The sequence below is a fragment of the Passer domesticus genome, chromosome 2, assembly GCF_036417665.1.
Source record: "Passer domesticus isolate bPasDom1 chromosome 2, bPasDom1.hap1, whole genome shotgun sequence".
In the NCBI taxonomy this organism is placed as follows: Eukaryota; Metazoa; Chordata; class Aves; order Passeriformes; family Passeridae; genus Passer; species Passer domesticus.
Window position 1 is genome coordinate 18,250,368 of NC_087475.1, and position 18,305 is coordinate 18,268,672.

Consider the following 18,305-nt stretch of genomic DNA (forward strand, 5'->3'; position numbering starts at 1 on the left):
CCCAGCACCGAGAGCCAGCACAGAACCTGCTGGGCATCGTACCCTTCCATGGATTAGACACCCTAACTGCACTAGGGCAGGTTCAGCTTGGACATTAGGAAAAAACTCTTAACACAAAGCGCGATTAGATGTTTGAGCAGGCTGCCCAGGGAGGCGGCTGTCGCCATCCCTGGAGGTGTTTAAGGAAAGACTGGATGTGGCACTCGGGCCGTGGGCTGCCTGACAGGTGCTCAGTCACAGGTTGGCCTCGATCATCTCGGAGGCCTTTCCCTACCCAGTGGATTCTGTGAAGAGGCACAGACCTGGGAGAGCAGGACACCCGGAGCCCGAGAGGAAAGGTGACAGCGGAGCAGCCCCAGAGCCCGCAGCCCCGCTCACCTGGCAGGTACTCCGCCTCGAAACGCCGCCGGGTCTCGCTTATCAGCGCCCCCTTATCCTGCCGCTGCTGAAAGGAAACAAGGAACAGGAGCGCCGTGAAAGGAAGGGAAAGGCCGGGGCCCCAACAGCCCCAGACCCTCACCTGTCCGGCAGGGCCCGGCCACCCGCCCCGCCAGACCACCAACCACGAGCGGCTGCGGGCGGGGCTGGGCCGAGAGCACCCGTCAGGCGGGCAGGAAGGCGGCAGCGAGGGGACAGGGGCGCGGGGACTCACCTCAGCCATGATCCAGCGGGTCCGCCCGCACTGAGGCGGCTCCGGCAGCGCGAGGAGCGGCGGGAAAAGGGGATGGAGCGGCGCCCGGGGGCGGGGCCTCGGGGAGACCGGCGCGGCAGGCCCCGCCCCTAGCGGTGGCCCCGCCCCGCCCGCGCTCCCGTCATGCTCCCCGCGGCGGGAGCTTCGGAGCGGCCTCGCCGGGAACTGCGGCCCGGCCCGGAGCACGGCCCGGGGCACGGCCCCGCCCGGAGCGGCCCCGCCGGCTGGGAACCGCGGCACGGCCCCGCGGTCGCTGCCCTTGCCTGTCCCCGGTCCCGGTGCGGGAGCGGGCGGTGTCGCGGCCTGTGTCGCGGCCTGAGCCGGGCGAGGGGCGCCGCTGCGGGTCCCGCAAGCGGAGCGAAACTTGGTGAGGCGGCCGCGGTTCCCTCGGGGCCCCCGGGGCCTCCTCTGGGCGAGGAGGGACAGAGGGAGGGAGCCAGTCCACTTGGCCGCGGAATAACTGGGTGGTTCTTCAGACTGCTTTCTCCTTCGAGGCCTTATAATTTTAACAAAAAATAAATTATAGCTATTAACACACAATACGCCCGAGAGAAGGCTCTTTAAATTCAGAGCTCAAAGCACAGTTACTTTCCAGTCTGCTCAGTATATTTGTGGCTGCTTCAGTAGAATCACACAAATTGTGAGTGTGTGGCTCGGTTTCTGTCAGTTTATATATTACACTGTGCAGCTGTTGATAACCACAGAATTCATACTTTGGTAAAGAAACATTCCTGAATTGTTCCTGTTAGTTAAATCTCTCAGTATAAAGTTGTTTAACTTCATTATTAATCTATGAGATTAAAGCACGCACTGGCCTCATTCTCAAATGTTTCTCTATTACTGCTTTGCAATGCAAAAGTTGTTCTTAAGGCTCAGTTCAGCTCATCCCAAAATAATTTAATTTTTTTTTCTTATTTGTTTTTTGTAGATGGAAAATGTCCAGAAAGGTTAAAATTTCCACAAAGAAATAAGCCTGACAGAAACAGGGACACATTATTTTCTTGTAGAGGAATATACATAAAGATAAATCAAGATGCTTCCGAGTGAGCAAGATCAATTCTTGTCCTATAATGGTGAAGTCCTCGTATTTCAGTTGTCAAAACCAACGCGTGCAGAGGAAGCAGTTGATAAAACAATGAATTTGTGTGTCAGAAGGATGGCGTTCAACAGAGACACTAAGCTGTTTGTTCAGAAGTCTTCTGGAGCATTCAGCATGGGAGCCAGTCACTCAAAAATTGAAATGATTTGTTGTAGCTGCACAACAGATTCCAGAACAGGGATTATTCTTCCCTGCATTTTGATGCAGAAGAAAAAACTGAACAGTGTCAAATACTTTTTATTGTTGCTTCACAGTTCTAACCAATTTGAGCCATCCTTTTATTTTAAACTGGATTATGAGCTGAAAGAAGACATCAGGTTGTTTGCTGGCCCATCACTGTTGTGGAGACATGCCAACAAGCTGTTCTACATCTCTTCCAACACCTGCGTGGTTCAAAGTGCTCCTGTTCATCTTTCTCGTGTGGTGTGGACGGGTGAAATTGTGGGTGAAGGCACTGTTGTCTTAGGGATAAGAACTGCTTGCCTGCCAGAGGCTGGAGACCCAGCTGGGATTTCTGTTTCAGACAGAGCTGTCTGGGGTAGTGAGTTCTTTGGATACGCGATTCAGTCTCAGAAGTTTCTGAGTGGCACGTGCTTCATGCCTCATGCCTACAGCAGAGTGGTGTCTTCTCTGCACGTCTGCAGGAGTGAGAGATGGAGAACACAGCTCCGAGTATCACTTGTTGCCATAACCCACAAGAACCAGCTTATTTGGTTCCACAATGGTGCCCCTAAAGGTGTTTGTGAGCTTCCCTACCAAAAGCCATGTTCAGTAAAACCAGCTCTAACCAGCAGCAGGGATTTGCTATTTGCTGTGTCTTTTGCCTCTGGAAATAGCTGTGTTGTACAGAGGAGAGACAGCTTACAGGTACTGTTGGCTTTAAACAGCTCCATTTTACTGTGGTCTTTTTTGTATATATTGTCTTATTGAAAGTCCTGCAACTAAAAACCTGCATGTTTAAGTTCTTTAGATTTCTTGTTTATTATTGTTGCTGCTGGTAAAATAACCTGTCTAAAGTATGACATTGTTTTGCTTTCATTGCTTGCTTATATATCTGAAAATTATTATTCTCTTGTTTAGTAATACGTTTATGAATCTGCCCAAAGCTTCTGTTGCTAATTGAAAACTTCAATAGTGTGAAAACTTGAAGTTGTAAGGCACTCATGAGTGTGCCCGGATGATTTGTGTTAGAAGTAACCTCATATCATTGCAAAGTATAAACTGCTCATTGGAACATCAAAGCTTTTTGAGCCTTAATTCCTGATAATAAAAAGTTGTTCCTAGAAAATGTTGTTTTATGAAAATTACAGGAAAAGGAATTGCTATTGTTTCTTAAAATTAGGAGAGACAAAGTTTCTGCTAGGATTTTGTAGCAGTCCAACAAGAAGACTTTTATAAGTCAGGAAATAAACATTTGTATTATTTAGTTGCTGCCAGGATTATAAAAATTTGTCTTTGACTTTCAAACATAGTTGAGTCTGTTGTGAAACAAAGATGTTTCTCAGTATCAAAGGTACAATGCCTTTAACTGATCTTCAAGGAATACTGCTTCTAAATAAATGTTACAACATTCAGCTGTTCAGTTGTTTGAATACACTGAAAAGTTGTCATCCTCTCTGCAGGCTGTAATCTGAAAAGTGATCTTTAAAGAGAAATGGCTATTTTTTTCCAGAGTTACATAGGCTCTAAATGATGAGGTGAGAGTGAGAGCTTGAAACTTATGAATATTATTATATTTCACACAATTGGATACACTCTCTCTTAATGGAAAGCAAGCTTCGCCAAAATGAGATCTCAAATACAAGATTTATTCTAATAAATGTGTTTTAAAACCTCTTCTACTATAGGTGGCTTCCAAATGGCAAAAAGTGAAGTGTGTTCTGGTGGATGATTTTATTGGCTCTGGAAGTGAGCAGCTGTTACTGCTTTTTAAGGAGGACTCCAATACAGACGTGTTAAATACATTCAAAATAACAGATCTTGGAGAGGTCAACTATGCAGTAAGTTGAGCTTGCCTTTTCTCAGCTACTCAGTCTGTGCTTACTAAATTAAGAAAACTTCAACAAATCATTAAAGTATTGATGCATAGTGAAATTGGATGTGTGCTGTGAAATGCCCTGAACTTTGAATACAATATTCCCTGCTGTAATCTTAAATTATCTGAAGACATTATTTTGCTTCTATGATTGTATCAACATTCTGTTGGGAAATTAATGCAGCTGAAGATGCTTAACATACATAATAGTTTTGCCACCATGGTTACCTTTTGGCTAAGAACCCTTAATTTAATGAAGGCCATAGTGCTTGTTAATTATCTTCTCATAATTGGGTATTTCCATTATGTACTATTAAATTCTAATTGCTTTCAGAAAACAGGATTTTGCTTTTAAAAGACATAGTGTGATTCTCCTGGCTTGCTGTATTTTCTCCCAGATTTTTGTAATGCTGTGTAATAGCCTGTACCTTACTTTCAGCTTTTTAATTCATTCAGAGTTTTGATTTTATTTTTTTCTTTCAGAGTGGTATCAATTATAAGCATGATGTTCCTGCTGCAGAAGGATTGCAAGAGAATGGTTTGCTTACTGTCCGAGCCCTTGAAACAAGATTACAGGTTTGTACTCAACAGTTCTGCCTCCATGTTTTCTGTAAATTACTGTTCTGTATCATTGCATTATCTAGAGGGTGAGGCTAATGATACTGTTATTATTGAAGAAGTGGTTCAGGGAAAAGGTCAACATGGTGAAGTATTTCTTCTTCAATCAGTAGTAGTCTGTTTCAGTTCTCTTGGTTGTTATAAGTGCATTTAGGTAATTGTAGTGGTCTAACTTAATTTTAATTAAAGTTTGAGTTAATGCTGAAGCTGTCTTATCAGAGCTCCTTAGCAGTCATTTTACTCATGTTTAAATACCAGCTTAAAAAATGGAATGTTTACTTCTTTTGCTCCCCATGACATAGATAACTTTCAGGTCAGGTAATGGCAGGTTTCCAGTGAGTGCATTTGCACAAATTGGTGACTGTGGTTATTTCACCACCTTCTGTTTGTGGTCCTGTTACTAGTGGTTTTATAAGGATAGTTTTGAGATGTATTGTAGATAAAGATAAAATGTATCCTTCTTTTAACTAGATTCATTTATAAACAAACTTGGGTGTTCCCCACCCAACATGCTCACCAGTGTGAGTGCTTTTGCAGTGTGTATATTAGCCTCTACCAAATGGGTAATAACTGACAAAGAGGAAGACTATTTAAGAAAAAAAAGCTTTAGGGGAGAACATGAATTCCATACTGAGTCAATGATATGAGGCTATTGTTAATTTAAGGGTACTTTAAAGACTAGATATGAGGTAATTATTTCTGTCACTTGAGAATTAATGAGAACAAAGTAGGGTATTGTGGCAGTTTTATTTCCGGTCTTTAAAAATGAAGCAAATGAATTGATAATAGTTTACCAGTCAATAAATAAGTAAAAGGAGGACGTATTAGGAAAAGACTGAAAAAGAAAAGACTTTTCTAATTCTAATGACAAACAAGATATCTAAAGTGCATCAGTCAAAAGATAAAAGCTGTTTGGAGAACAGTGGATAAAATGTCTTCTTCCCTCCTAGAAGGCCAAGAAAATAGAAGCTGGATTAATTTTGAGGACCTCTTGAGGTCCCTTCCAATCCTGCTTTTTTACAGTTTGCATGTTAGAGGCCTATTGGCCTTAACGGAAGTGCAGTCTTCCTTCCAAGTGCATCTTTCTGTTTCTGCATTTTTTTCTTTTTTGACTGTCCTGTTTTAAAACTGACTTCACTGCTGCATTCTTGCCCTACTCATTACATTACCTTCCTCTTCTACAAAGCAGAAATTAGTTTCTGTCTCTTATTGGCTGCTCCTTCCACGAATCTAATGAGCTTGTCCACCCTGCCATTGGCAGCTGTACTTTCTATGTTCCATAACTTTGTTCTTTCAGTATACCTGCTGGCTTCCAGCTGTACAGCTCTGTGAATCTGTGTCAGGATGAAATTAATTCTTTGGTTTGCACTTGCTACTGGTTCTGCTGGAAACAAGCCACTGGTTGTATATTTTATCTATCGTGTGCTGATAAAATTATTACAGACACAGAATCCTTCCCAAGACCTAATATTTCTGTGCTTTTAGATCTTTTTAATCTCTAATTTTCAAAGCCACTTGCTAGCCATAAACATTGTAAGCAGCTGGAAATTTACTGTGTTTTAATGCTGTAAATTTTTGAAGTTGTCAAGCTGATGAATTTGGAAGTAGGTGCAGATATTTCTTTTTAACCTAACTGTTGCTACCTTGTTGAAATCCCCATTATTCTGTATTGTATTTGCTGAACAGTGAAGTATTCTTGCTGGCTTTATAATCTGATATATAATTGAATTTCAAGGGTGCTTGTTTTGAAGCAATACTGCATGGATTCTGCTTAGCTTGGGAATTTTCAAAGGTTGTTTAGTCTTGAAGTGGTGCCTCTTCATATTTATCATCAAAATTCAGGTATTCTAGAATTTGCAATCAAATCAAGTTTTCACAGTCTCCATGGAATCTTGTGTTTTAGAGCAAGATAAAATAGCAGATGCAGCCCTTTTGCATCCTTGTTGCTTAACCCTTGTTTCACATCTGCACAGCTGTTTTCTAACCACGTGAGAACTTTGGCAGGAATGAATTATAGTCCACTGGATAAGTAAGTTGTGTTTAAATTATACGTAGTAATATATATAAACTGCATTTTGCAGGCAGTGAAATAGAACAATTCAAAATTGCTCAAGCGGATCTATTTTTCAATGTTTGTTTTGTATACACTATTTTGGGCCTGAATGCAGCCTTTTCTCCTTTGAAGTTTTTTTTTTTTTTTTACTTTTGTTTTTGTGTCTTCTGAAGACATTTTTTGGCATAGTACTGCAACAGCTGAGGTTATAGGTTTTCTTATGGTTTTAGTTGACTGTTTTGGCAGGAAAAAAGAAGTGTCTTTATGTCCACTGGTCTACTCTTCCCCCCATTACTTGACAGTTTTGTAAGGACTATTAATTCTGGATTTACTCACAGCTCTATTGTCTTTGGCTCTGGACTGCCTTGTTTTTATGTTCACGTTTATTTTCTCTTCTAAGGTGATCTGGTTTTATTTTCTTAGTTTCACAGCACAAAACTTGTAACTCCTGCTGATGCTTGTAGTGCAGTATCTCTTGGCATCCAGCAGAAAGGATGTGCCTGTCACTTGTGACAGAGGGGGACACAACTCAGTCTTGGGTTTGCTGTGTGGTGGAATTCAGGTCTTTTCCTTGTGTTGCTTTAGGAGGAAAAAGGGCTTGCAAAAGCCAGATTGGTCAGCAAGCATACAGCAATGAATATTTGGCCATTTTGACTGCTTGCACATCTGTGCTTCCCCATTCGCTTTCTGGTTCTCAGTTGTTTATTCAGGAGTTGGCTCCAATGGAGTAAATGATGGCTTAGTGTTCTGATGACCTAAATTAGGAAGGTATTGTAGACTCATCTTCGTTCTTACCGCTTCATTTTCATCTCTTGAGTCAAGTCTGGCCCTGGATTATTGCTTAGAATCTGATGCTTAGAATCTCAGCTGAATCGGTGACAATTTTTTTGCAAAACTTTTCATGCGAGTGCTGTTGGTCTAAATGTCCTTTGCCATTGTAGCTTGAGCAGAGGAGATCACTTTACTTACAAGAACTGTTTTTTTATTCAGGCTTATCATGGATTTATATGTGTTATGTGTTTGGGGGAGTTTTCTAAGAGGATGGGGAAGAGGAAATTTTGCTTTTGCATTCCAGAGTTGAGTTCTCTCCTTGACAGCATTGGACTTGTCAGGATGTTCCTTTCCAAATAATAGCTTTGAGGAGCTTTCTTAAAACCTGAGAAACTGGCATGATTTTTTTTTATTTATTGCTTGGTTTGTGGGGATTTTTTGGTTGGTGTGCCTTGGTTGTTTTTTCATTGCGCTTTGTTTAACAGAGACACAGCCAACATGTGTGTCTGCTTATATATCTGTCAACTCTTCAATATGTTTACTTGACCAGTAATCAATACAAATCTTGAGAAGAAGATGAAACTGCTGTCCATGAAAAAGTGAAGCAGGATTAATAATGAAAGATATCACTCAGAAATATATATACAGAAATATATCTGAATATCTATGTAATTTGATTAAGTTTACCTTAATATTTATCTTTAACTCTAGGTTTAATATTGAAAGACCAAGATTCTGTGATTCATATTTTAACAAGAGAGTAGCATGACTTGAACATTTTTTAGAAATGCTATTTATGATTCTTGGATAAAAATGAAAAGCTAAAAAGATATTTTGATGGCTTTAATATCTTATGTGCAGTAGTCTAATGATTATCTTTTACAGGCTGGTTGGACATCTGTTCGAGAGCTGCAGCAGCATTTAGGACTCCAAAGGAGGGTTATTCTTGAGTCTTGCAGAGCATTAATAGATCTAGTTGAAGAAAGAACCCATATTCTACCAAACTCAAAAAAGGTAAAATGCAGGAGATGGGCCAGATCACTTCTGAATTCTGCCAAGCCATTTGTGGAGGGTGCTGCCATCAACCACTTACCCCTTTTGCCTGTAGGGGTTGCCACTATCAAAACTCGTTAATCTGCTATTTAAGTCTGGTTCATTTTCTTAACTTGCCAATATATGTATTTAGGAGTAAATTTAGTTGCTTCTACTTGAAATTGATGTGCACAATACCTCCTGACAATTGAGTGGTATGGAGGAGTAACCTCTTATAGAGTTAGTGACAAACACGAGGGGAGTGTACTTATCTAATTGCCACAGTTGCCTAGATATCGAATATCTGTAATCTCACATGTTACAAAAAGCTAGTTGTCATAGAACTGTGTGAGCAAAATTGATTTTATAATGGGGGCAGAATGAACTGTGGGCTGAGAAGGTGATGGAGGTTGGGAAAATTTTATTTTAATACATTGCTGAAAAGAAACCTAATTTAATTGAAATGGAGTTGATCTCTTTCATTTACTGTCGTGACATCTTTCAAGTTTTCTGGGTTTGCACAACAAGGTATTGAGCAATTAAATGCAATAATATAAATTCTAGCACCTTAAATCTTTGGACAATTAATTGTATGACAGGTCAAGATTTTGACATATGATGTTTACAAGGAGAGAATAAGTTGTACTCTACATGATGATATATGTTTTAAGAAAATTCAATTCTATTTATTGTAGAGAATAAAATAGTTTATATCATTTATGTATCTTAAAAGCTCTTCCAGCAGTCACTTGTGGTAAAACACAAAGTAATGCAGTAAAAAAAGAACTAAAATCTCTGCTTAATTTATCTAAAAATCCACATTTTTCTATAAGGAAGGCCTTGTCTCTCTCTGGGATGATGTAGAAAATCCTCCTGATTCTCTTAGTAAAGAGACATCATCAGCATCTGAAGTCCCAGAGCACTTCACAGAGGAATTGTGGCAGCGTGTTGTGGGTGACAGCCTGGTAGTTGGAGTGAAACTAACTGAAGCATTTTATTTGTGAGTATATACACTTATACAATAATTTCATTGGTAGTTTTATAGAAAATGAATATGTGGGTTAAGCTCTGCAATAAATTTGAACTTTCTCATTTTGAACATGTGCATATGAAGTGTTTCAAATGTCTTTGTCAGTATTTTTGCTACTGGTTGCTTGCTCTTTAGCACTCTGCAGAAAAATACATTATACAGCCAGAAATCAGTTGTGTGAGTATAATTGCAACATTACTGGAGACTTTTTACAGAAGAGATTTCTTCGACAAAAATTGTGGCTCTTTGTAGTCCATGTGGACATAGCAATGCTGACATCAGTATGTGTTGTAAATAGAGGTCTGTCTTAGTTCTTGATGCTTTACTGTTAGCTACTTGCCATTCCTAATTGATTTGCTTCAAGAAGCACAAAAGAAAATATATTAAATTCTCTTACCAACTAATTAATACTTAGCTTTGGAATTGAACTCTTTTAGTCAAGTACCTAATCAAAATGCTTGCACAGCTTATATTTTGTGTAAATCATATGGAACAATCAATCATACAGTACCTAAACCTTCAAAATAATTTGGTTGATTTTTTTATTATCTTCAAAATTATTTGTTAATTCTATTTATTTTAATTACTCAGTTCTAGTTGTAAATACTACTTATGTCATTTTCCCTTACAGAGAGGGAACTGAGTTGAAACAATGTGAAAAAAGAGGATTATGTAAAATATAAAATTACAACATGAATTGTGTAATGTAAACTTTGGTGGAGTCAGAACTTATCTTTTGACCCACGTTCCCACAGGCAGTGTAGCTGAGGCTGTGTTAGGCTGAGCTCAAAGACTACTGATGCCACTGGAAATGATCCAGGTGGCTGTGAGGGAGCTGACCTGTTAGGCCCTCTGGCCATTCTGCTGGAGCTGTGGCTGTATTCTTTCTCAACTTCCAGATTGCTGTAACTTTACAGGAAAGTTAACCTCATCCTCTTGACAGCCTCTCTTAAGAGCCACTGAGGCAAAAGATTGGGTTTTGCCTTTTTAGTGTTTGTTCTTTTAGCTTTCATGATGATGCCTTTGCCTTTTTTTTTTTAAGTGAAATACTTCATTCCTTTATAACTTCAGAAATCTTCAGCAGATTTTAAAAACCAGCAGGAGTCTAGCCCTCTCCCCGATTTTTACAGTTGAGAAAAGATCTGTGGAGAAGCCATTTGTCCCAGATTACCTGACAGGCCAGCAGCAGAACCTGGGTCTTGTGAGCTCCAGTTCAGTACTGTGTACAACAGCCTGTGTATGTGGGGGAAAGGACTTGCTTTATCTCCAACACAAACACTGTAATTTTTTATTGATTATTTTTGTGCTTCCTACTAATGCAAGATTTCAGTGATATCATGGATTGATTTATGAGGTGGCGATACTTCTCTGTAAAGAAAATTAGACATTCATAAGACTTTCAAATGTCAGTGACATCTTGAGATTGAATTGATTGACAGAATAATATATTCATTGAAAGAGAATCTGGAACAGTAATATTAGGATTTCAGTGAAAGAGCCCTGTGTTGAATAAATAAAGTACTTCATGCATTTCAGGAAATTGCTGCATGTTCAAGGTAATAGTATCTTAAACCTCGTATTTTACTCTACATTCAATTTAGTTTGAATATCTATAAAAATGTAGAGTATCAGAAGAGCTTCTAGTCCTCAAAAGGGCAGAATTTATATTTTCTCAGTCTTTTATTAAAAACAAAGTAAAATCTTAAAAAAATAATCCATAAATGTCATAGAGTATTTTTATAGGTTACGTAGACTTTTCAACTTTTTCTAGCTGAATTAAACATCCAGATTCTTTTGGTTGAAATGAGGCATCTAACTCCTAGAAGCTCTTTAAAAATTCAGTCCATATCTTGAAAAATCTTTATACTTGGTTTATATGAAACAGTCATGTGAATGACTTAGTCTCTTTGCAAAGTCTATGACTTAATCTGGAATAGTATTGGAATTTATGTCTTAAATATCTGCATATGTCTGCAGAGTTGTGATTATTTGTCAGAAGGCAAAAATGTGAACTGGAAGTGCAGTCATATTGTATGGATTTTCACAGGTCACTGAGTGATGTCAGTTTATCTCTAGTGATGGATCAAGACTTCTCTTCAATTTCTCCAATTATCAAGTGTCAAAGTAAAATCATTAAGCTGAACAAAGCCTTCTCAGCATTGGCAGTCTCCTCAAGTCAAATTGAACCTCCTCCAAAAAAGATGAAATTGGACTTGCATAGTAAGAATGATCTGAAAAAAGAATTTCCTAAGAGGTCTTCAAGGATTCATCTGGATGGAGCAAGGACAGTCACTGCTGTCACCAGCCTTTCACCACTACTGGCATTTCATCGTGTGTGCTGTGTAGTTCTTCTGCATGCCAGGAAGCAAAACCATCAGAATGATGGTTTACAGCAGAGCAAAAAGATTACTGTACTCTGTGGGAAAATTTTGTTAAGTCTGGAAGATATTTCAAATGGCAGATATTCAGTGAAGATGCTAAAGGATAATAGTTACTGTACAGGTAAATACTTTGGATTTATAAATATATATATTTGATTCTTCTGTTTATTCTGGGTGGTGCCAAGCTAAGTTCCTCTCTGAACACAAGCTGCACAGACTTTTTGGGAACTAAAGCTGGGTGAAAGAGGAGATGGAACATTTTTCAAAATGGAAAAAATGTTTAGTGAGTTGCTGTAAGGTTTTGCTAGCATTGGTGATGAGGGTATCTGGAAAGGATAATTCTGAAGATAAGTTTGAGTACAGAATGCTGAAGCCTATGTTTTTTTCTGTAAATAAGATATTGTAATTAGATACAGAAGTTTATTTCTGACATACTACTACCTCTTAAATAATACCGAAGTAATTGAAGCTCTTCCTCATCTACACATAGATTAAGGTAATTTATTTTCATTTCTTTCAATATTTCTGATTGAATTGATTTTGAACTGGGCTTTTGCTCAGGTAATGAAATATCCTTTTTATTGTTTGCAATGAATTTTAATTTTTCTTCCTTTAATGCTGTGTCACTGCTAAAGCCAACATGTCATGTTACTATCACAGGCTATTAATAGTCTTCTTTTGGCAAGGTGATCATTATCTTAAGAGCTTCCATTATACTGGTGGTGTTCCAGTAAGCAACTGTTTTTCTTGACAGAAGTAGAGATAAGAATTTAGGTGAGAAGCAAATTCCAAAGAATGCCTGAAGTCAGGTGCAAATCCTTCACAAAAAAACTGGGAATATGAGCCAAAAATCAAAGTTCATCTAATGCATGCAGCATGATCAAATATTTATTTCAAATACCTTTTTCTACTGTATTTTCTTGCAGGTTCCATGGAAGATATACTTGCTGTCCTTTCAGTGTCTGTCAGATTCTCCTTTCAGATTGTGTCTTCTGACTGCACATTGACTCCAGTGAGTTCATGGTTACTGGGAGAAATGGAGTGCACACCATTTAAGGAATGCCAGGACAACATATTCTGTCATAAAGCAGGAAATACCCATGGTACAATTTTTAATTGGGCCCTGAAAAATCCATTTGAAGGAGTTCTAACAATATTTTGCAGGTAAAATCCCTTGAAAAGCATAGCTTATATTCATCTTCCATACACCCTTTTTTATCTTTGTGCTGTTTCTTACTGGTACCATAAATACCAGCCAAAATTGTAACCAATTGGCTGCCAATATGATGATATGGTAACAATCACCAGATTGTTACCATATCATGACAGATAACAGATCTGTTTTCAGATGAGAACTATGGCAGAACCTGAACTGAGTTCAGTATTGTCTAGGCTGGAACACTGAACTACAAATGAATCTACTCTCCATTAATACCTTTTTGGTACTATTCATTCTTTTCATTTTGCTGCATCATAATTTTATATTTTTTTTCTTACATTATTCTTAGTATAATGTGTAATTTAATTTTTTTTCTCAAAAAGTTTTAATTTAAAAAAAAAACCTTAAATATTAAATATTTCTGTATTAATATTAAAACAAAACCAACCAAACTACAAACCTCAAGTTAAATTAAATTTCTCACTCAGTAATTTTTTGTTTAGTATTGCAATATAAATTTTTGTACATGTTTCTGCTGTGGTTATTTCCTCTGTACCATGATTATGAAAAGGAAATCATCTGAAGAGTCTGACTGGTGTCCTTTCTTATGCAGGTTCTTGGACAAATATTTCCTAAGCCAGGTTTGACAAGTTAGTAATGCTGCCACAATTTATGACTTAGCTGGTTAAGGCTTGTAACATAAAAAGTACTTGTGGGATATTGCCAAATGTTGCTGTTTTGAAGAGTTCAAGCTAAAAAATAAAAGGTGTAATTGGTAAGAGTATTTTGTAGTGAGGTTCAGTCTTTCCCTCAAATTAGGAGTTGATTTCCTCTATGTAAGAGGAAACACTGAAATGTTTAAGCAGTCAATCCGTAAAATGTTAAGTCTCAAGACTTTTTGTTCCTTTTGAAAAGTGATTTTACTTGTTACTATTCACTTTTGATCCCATTTTGTTAATAGTTACTGAGCCCCATGTTTATGCTCTGTGATTGTATTTTATTCCTGTGTTTGGATTGATCTGTTATCTGGCTAGGATATTTCTGTGATAGGTGGAAACTACAGAGTATACTTTTTTGACATCATCATAATTTTGTTTTACAGAAATCTGACTATCTTGTTCCAGTGCCTTCACAGCCTTACTAGAGTTCTCCCTCCAAGCTGCAGTGTAAAACTCCTGAGATCTGGAAGCAAAGCAGTGCTTATTGAAAAGTTAGCACTGGCTCTGGAAAAGGAAGTGCTCACCTTGAAGAATTCTCTTTTCTTAAAAGAAACTAAAGCTGGAAACTGCTTGACATGGGGGAATGAGCCTGGTGAGAAAATCAGTAATGCTCCTCTGGCTTCTTTACTGGACACTGAGGAAGGAGTCCTGCAATTCAGAAAGAAGTTTCAGAAGGAGAGGGAAGAGACTGTGCAAAGTATGAACCAAACACTGAATGGTGCCCTGTACCAGAAAACTGCTTTGAAAATAGCAGAAGCTCAGCTCAGTTCAGATATGATTGTGTGGAGACTGGCCAAGTCCTAGAAACTATTGACTAAATTTATTTGGAAAAAAAATGTATTAAAGTTATACCATTAAATAATATTTATATTTTCATGGGTACTTATACAGCTTTGTATTCTATAGCATTTCTGTGTTGTTTCTACAGATTTTTTACAGACTGGTATTTTAATTGAATACTATTGGAAGAATGTAATATTAAAGATTGAGTCATTATTTTGTTACAGATTTTGAAAATATATTTTAAGGTATTTTCTAGTAATTCCTACTCCAAAATCATAATTCTTGGACTATAAAAGAACTTTTTTTAGAAAAATAAATCAGTGTTTACTCTTTAAAAATAGTTCTATTGAACTTGAAAGATGACCGTTTACACATGTGAAATGTAAGCCTTTTTTAAGAAATCTTAAAGCTGGTATAGAAAGGATCTAAGTTATACAACTAATTGTAATTCATAATTTGAGTATGGAGTTTGATAAATTCAAAGAAGGAAGAGTTTATCTTCATATGTCAAACCTTTTAAATAACTTTAGTGATACCACTTCAACAAAACTCGGTACCTTTCAGTCCTATCTTTTGGAGTCCAACCTCAGATTTCTGGAGTATTTATTGGAGGTGGAGAACCAGATCAGACCTCTTAACCAAATTTCAAGAGCTCATGAATATTTATTACATGATTAAGCTGTTTCAGGTTTGGGAGGCCATTCCCATACCCTTTAGTGGTAGGGCTAGTCTCACTGGTAAGTCCTGGCCTTCCTGGGATGTTAACCTAGCTTCAGAGTCAGAAGATTGGCTTGCTCAATCCCAGAGTCAGATGATTCTCTGCTGATGCTAGCTGCTCAGTGGTTTTGGCTTATCTCAAGTAGTTTGAATAATATTGGGCAACTCTTTCATTATTCCTCCTTTTGCTGGCTTGAGGAATATCCTGCTTATGCTTCTAGGAAGAGAATGGCCTGTACTACTTACTGAGATAGTAATTTTTAATCAAATTTTTCCCACTAGCTTCATGAGGGGTAGAAAGGTTAGAAAATCCCAAATCACAGTCATTTGCTTCCCATTATCTCTGCTTTATGTAAGTAAAACATTCTTATTGCTTGTCACCATTTTTCTGAAGTTGTCAGAGTTTTGCTTTTCATTTTCTCTACAAACATAGTTAATAGTTGACATCTCCACCATGATCTCTCTCTGACAAAGTCTGGCAGGAAAAGTGGAATGTATTTATTAACTCAAAGGTATACTGATGTTTCAGAATAATTCTTTTTGTCTCATCAGAAAGTTCAACTTCTGTATGTATGGCCTCTAGAAGCATTAAGTGGTGATGTTTTTCAGTCTGAGGCATCTTCTCATTCTGGCAATGGGAGTAAACTGATGCACATTAAATGCAAAACACTGCCTAGAAAAACAGTAAATTAGAGAACTGTACTTTGTAACCTTAACCCACTTTAGTGATATAGCTTCCCTTTTGAGATACTCAAAGTATTAAATGACTTCTTTTTAGCTAGAGAAAAGGGAAATCTTCCATTAAGATGTCAAGAATGTCTTAAGAAATTGTCATGGGTATTTGAATCTCAGTATTTACTGGATGAGAATGTTGAGGGTTTTTTACAATTCTTTCTTTGTTAAGCCACAGTCAGGCAATAGTCAAAGCTTAAGAACCTATTGTCAGGGCTTGGCAGTCAGTTGTCACTGGAATTTCCAGAAGTTCCTGATTATAAACACTTAAATGAAGCAAAAAATCTCAAGGTGCAATCCTGTAGCTTGCAGCTAAGGGCAAGACCTTGCTAAGCCATTTGAGCAGAAATCTTCAGAGCAGCAAAGCTTCTATTCAGCTCAGGGCACTTGAAGGAGATTTTGCAAAGTAGAGTAAACAGTCCAGCAGTTGATTTTTGGCAGCACATAGCAGCCCGCTCTCATAACTAACTATCGTTGGTCTGTCTTGAAAAAAAACTTCCTTTTGTCTTCACATCCCTTTGTTGAAATAACAGAGTGGGACAAATGGGGAAAAGCTGATAAACACAAATGTTGGCTGTTTCTAATTCCATGGAGTTGTTACTTTAAAGAACCAAACAGTGAAATCACAGCAGTGTAGTTGTGAAATTATTAGAGTAGGAATAGTAACAACATGTTCCTACTAAAGAGACTTTCCTGAGGCATGAATGCTTATTTTGTAAAGCATCAGATGAGGTCATTAAACACTTTCCTAACAGCTCTAGGATTCCTGGGAACAGTTCTTCAACTGTCTAGTAATGTTTAGTAGCATGGTACAGCTTTCACTGGTAATGATGCAGGTGTACTGCATATGTGCCTCACTTTTATGTGCCAAAATCTAAAGGTCTCCTGGAAATACTTGAAAGGTTTCTGCTGATATGTGTGGTTTTTGGCCAGGGATAAGGTAAAAATGGAGCAGACATTAACAAACACTCAGGTTCTCTAGAACCTTATCTTCAAGTGGCAGCAGCAGGCGTTTTGTTTAGAGGTGTTTGCTCTCCTAAACTTGCCTTTCAGAGGTAAAAGCAACTAAAGGTGTTAGCCTACTTATTTGGTCTCTCATGATGATTAATGTCTGTGCATGCTGGTGTTCAAATGAGAAGTCTAAATTGCATGGATTAGAAAAATGGTAAAATTGGCTAACCATGTTTCTGTCATGAGCTGTTGGAGTCCCATTTTCTGGACCTCCAAGAAAGTCTTGGAAGTGAGATCTTTCATGAAGTGGGTTTTGCAAGTATTTTTCTGAACAAGTCATTTGAGAAATTAAATCAGTGGCAGCAGCAGTCCTAGTAATGGAGGAATTAGTATTGCCAAGAAATAACTGATAAAATAGCTGGATGTTTGATTCTGTAAATAAATTCCCCTTTTCATGACTGTAGATCAAGCTAGGAAACATACGCATCCCAAGGAACAGAAGGCTTTTTGCTGCTTAAGCTGCTACTACTAGCAGACAACTATTCACACCACACATTCACTGTCTAACACTCGTGGCTCCTGTGTAGGAGTAGTCATGAGTGTTACACTGGGAGGTCAGTCCCCACCCTGGGACCTCTGGCTCCTAGGTAGGTTACAAAGTCCTTTGAAGAGCTCTCTGCTTCATCAAGTGTGTATGTGTAATCCCGTAGGGTTTTTTGTTTGTAGCAACCACAACCTGTTTGTGCATGATCCAAGTTAATGCAAACCATGGCTGATACTCGTGTGTGCAGTGGCTTTGCAGGCTCCTGGTGTTCTGAATTTATCAGTTCTGGTGGATTTAACAGAACAACTGGTCTCCAGAGTTTAACAGTCTTGGGAGACTTTCACATGCTGCTTCTCAGCATGTAATAATCTCCTCAGCCTGCTGCTTGCTGGTAAACATTCCTCCCTCCTGAGCTGGAGAACCCTATCACAAACTCACACAAAGGGGCCTTTGATAAGCAGTAAAATTGTGCCCAGAATCAACTTGTATTGACCCCAGTAGTGCCTGATTTCTGGAAACCAGCAGATGTCATTGGTGTCTGACAGGTATCTATAGGAATGGCTCCAGTCTTCTGGCCATGGCAGTGTTCTGTGTGCAGATATTTAATTTGCAATCTCTTTTATCACATGATTCAAAAGACAGATGTGCAAAAAGGAAGTCTGACATAGGAAGTATGAGCTGTCGTGCCTGGATGCACTCTTACAATGTTAGCAGTTTAAAGTCAATATGATTTAAGACCCTAAGAAGAGGGATTGTGTGTCAAAGAACTCTGCTTTTTCTGACCAAGTTGGTGTAATAAATAGATCAACTTACAGTGATTTTTCTCTGTCATTCTAAGGCTTCTCAGGGAAAAGCAACCTGTCTGCTCTAGAGTGGTTTCTGTTGGACAATATTTCCTTTTTGTGTGTGTATGTATGTCAAATCAGCTACAGGCTGCTCAGTTGTTCGTAGTAGTAGAAGTTAAGCCTTCTATCTCAGCTGCTAATTTTT

At 38.5% G+C, this 18,305-nt stretch overlaps 2 protein-coding genes across 6 annotated transcripts in view; one reads left to right on the top strand and one right to left on the bottom strand.

Annotated features, from left to right (window-relative positions):
* MOSPD2 (motile sperm domain containing 2) overlaps positions 1-742 on the bottom strand; it is a 32,920-nt gene extending 32,178 nt beyond the window's left edge. The window contains exons 1-2 of one of the 2 annotated variants that reach the window (XM_064407637.1): positions 653-742; positions 379-445 (exon numbers count right to left, since the gene is read on the bottom strand). In XM_064407637.1, coding sequence (XP_064263707.1) covers positions 379-445; positions 653-661 — 76 coding nt within the window. In that variant the 5' untranslated portion in view covers positions 662-742. The remainder of the gene's footprint in view (positions 1-378; positions 446-652) is intronic. The other variant, XM_064407638.1, reaches the window with a different exon arrangement.
* A 113-nt stretch (positions 743-855) lies between these two features.
* Positions 856-15,984, top strand: FANCB (FA complementation group B). Of its 4 annotated transcripts, none has more exons than XR_010355579.1 (10): positions 856-1,058; positions 1,620-2,657; positions 3,638-3,790; positions 4,309-4,401; positions 8,153-8,281; positions 9,133-9,299; positions 11,377-11,831; positions 12,637-12,874; positions 13,483-13,644; positions 13,972-14,109. XR_010355579.1 is itself a non-coding variant. In XM_064407636.1 (10 exons), exons 2-10 carry the CDS (start codon positions 1,725-1,727, stop codon positions 13,977-13,979), a joined length of 2,061 nt encoding a protein of 686 aa, XP_064263706.1. In that variant the 5' UTR covers positions 856-1,058; positions 1,620-1,724; the 3' UTR covers positions 13,980-14,115. The 4 variants fall into 4 exon arrangements, 3 of the variants coding, with proteins under 3 accessions (XP_064263706.1, XP_064263705.1, XP_064263704.1); XM_064407636.1 differs by having other exon boundaries at positions 12,637-12,722; positions 13,483-13,519; positions 13,972-14,115; XM_064407635.1 differs by having other exon boundaries at positions 13,483-13,519; positions 13,972-14,079.
* Positions 15,985-18,305: the final 2,321 nt, after the last annotated feature.

Bases quoted from the DNA above. Each gene is read 5' to 3' on its own strand.
- FANCB (XM_064407634.1), top strand. From the start codon at position 1,725: ATGCTTCCGAGTGAGCAAGATCAATTCTTGTCCTATAATGGTGAAGTC. The intron at 8,282-9,132 runs GTAAAATGCAGG...TTTTTCTATAAG, and splicing joins TTCTACCAAACTCAAAAAAG to GAAGGCCTTGTCTCTCTCTG. The intron at 11,832-12,636 runs GTAAATACTTTG...ATTTTCTTGCAG, and splicing joins GGATAATAGTTACTGTACAG to GTTCCATGGAAGATATACTT.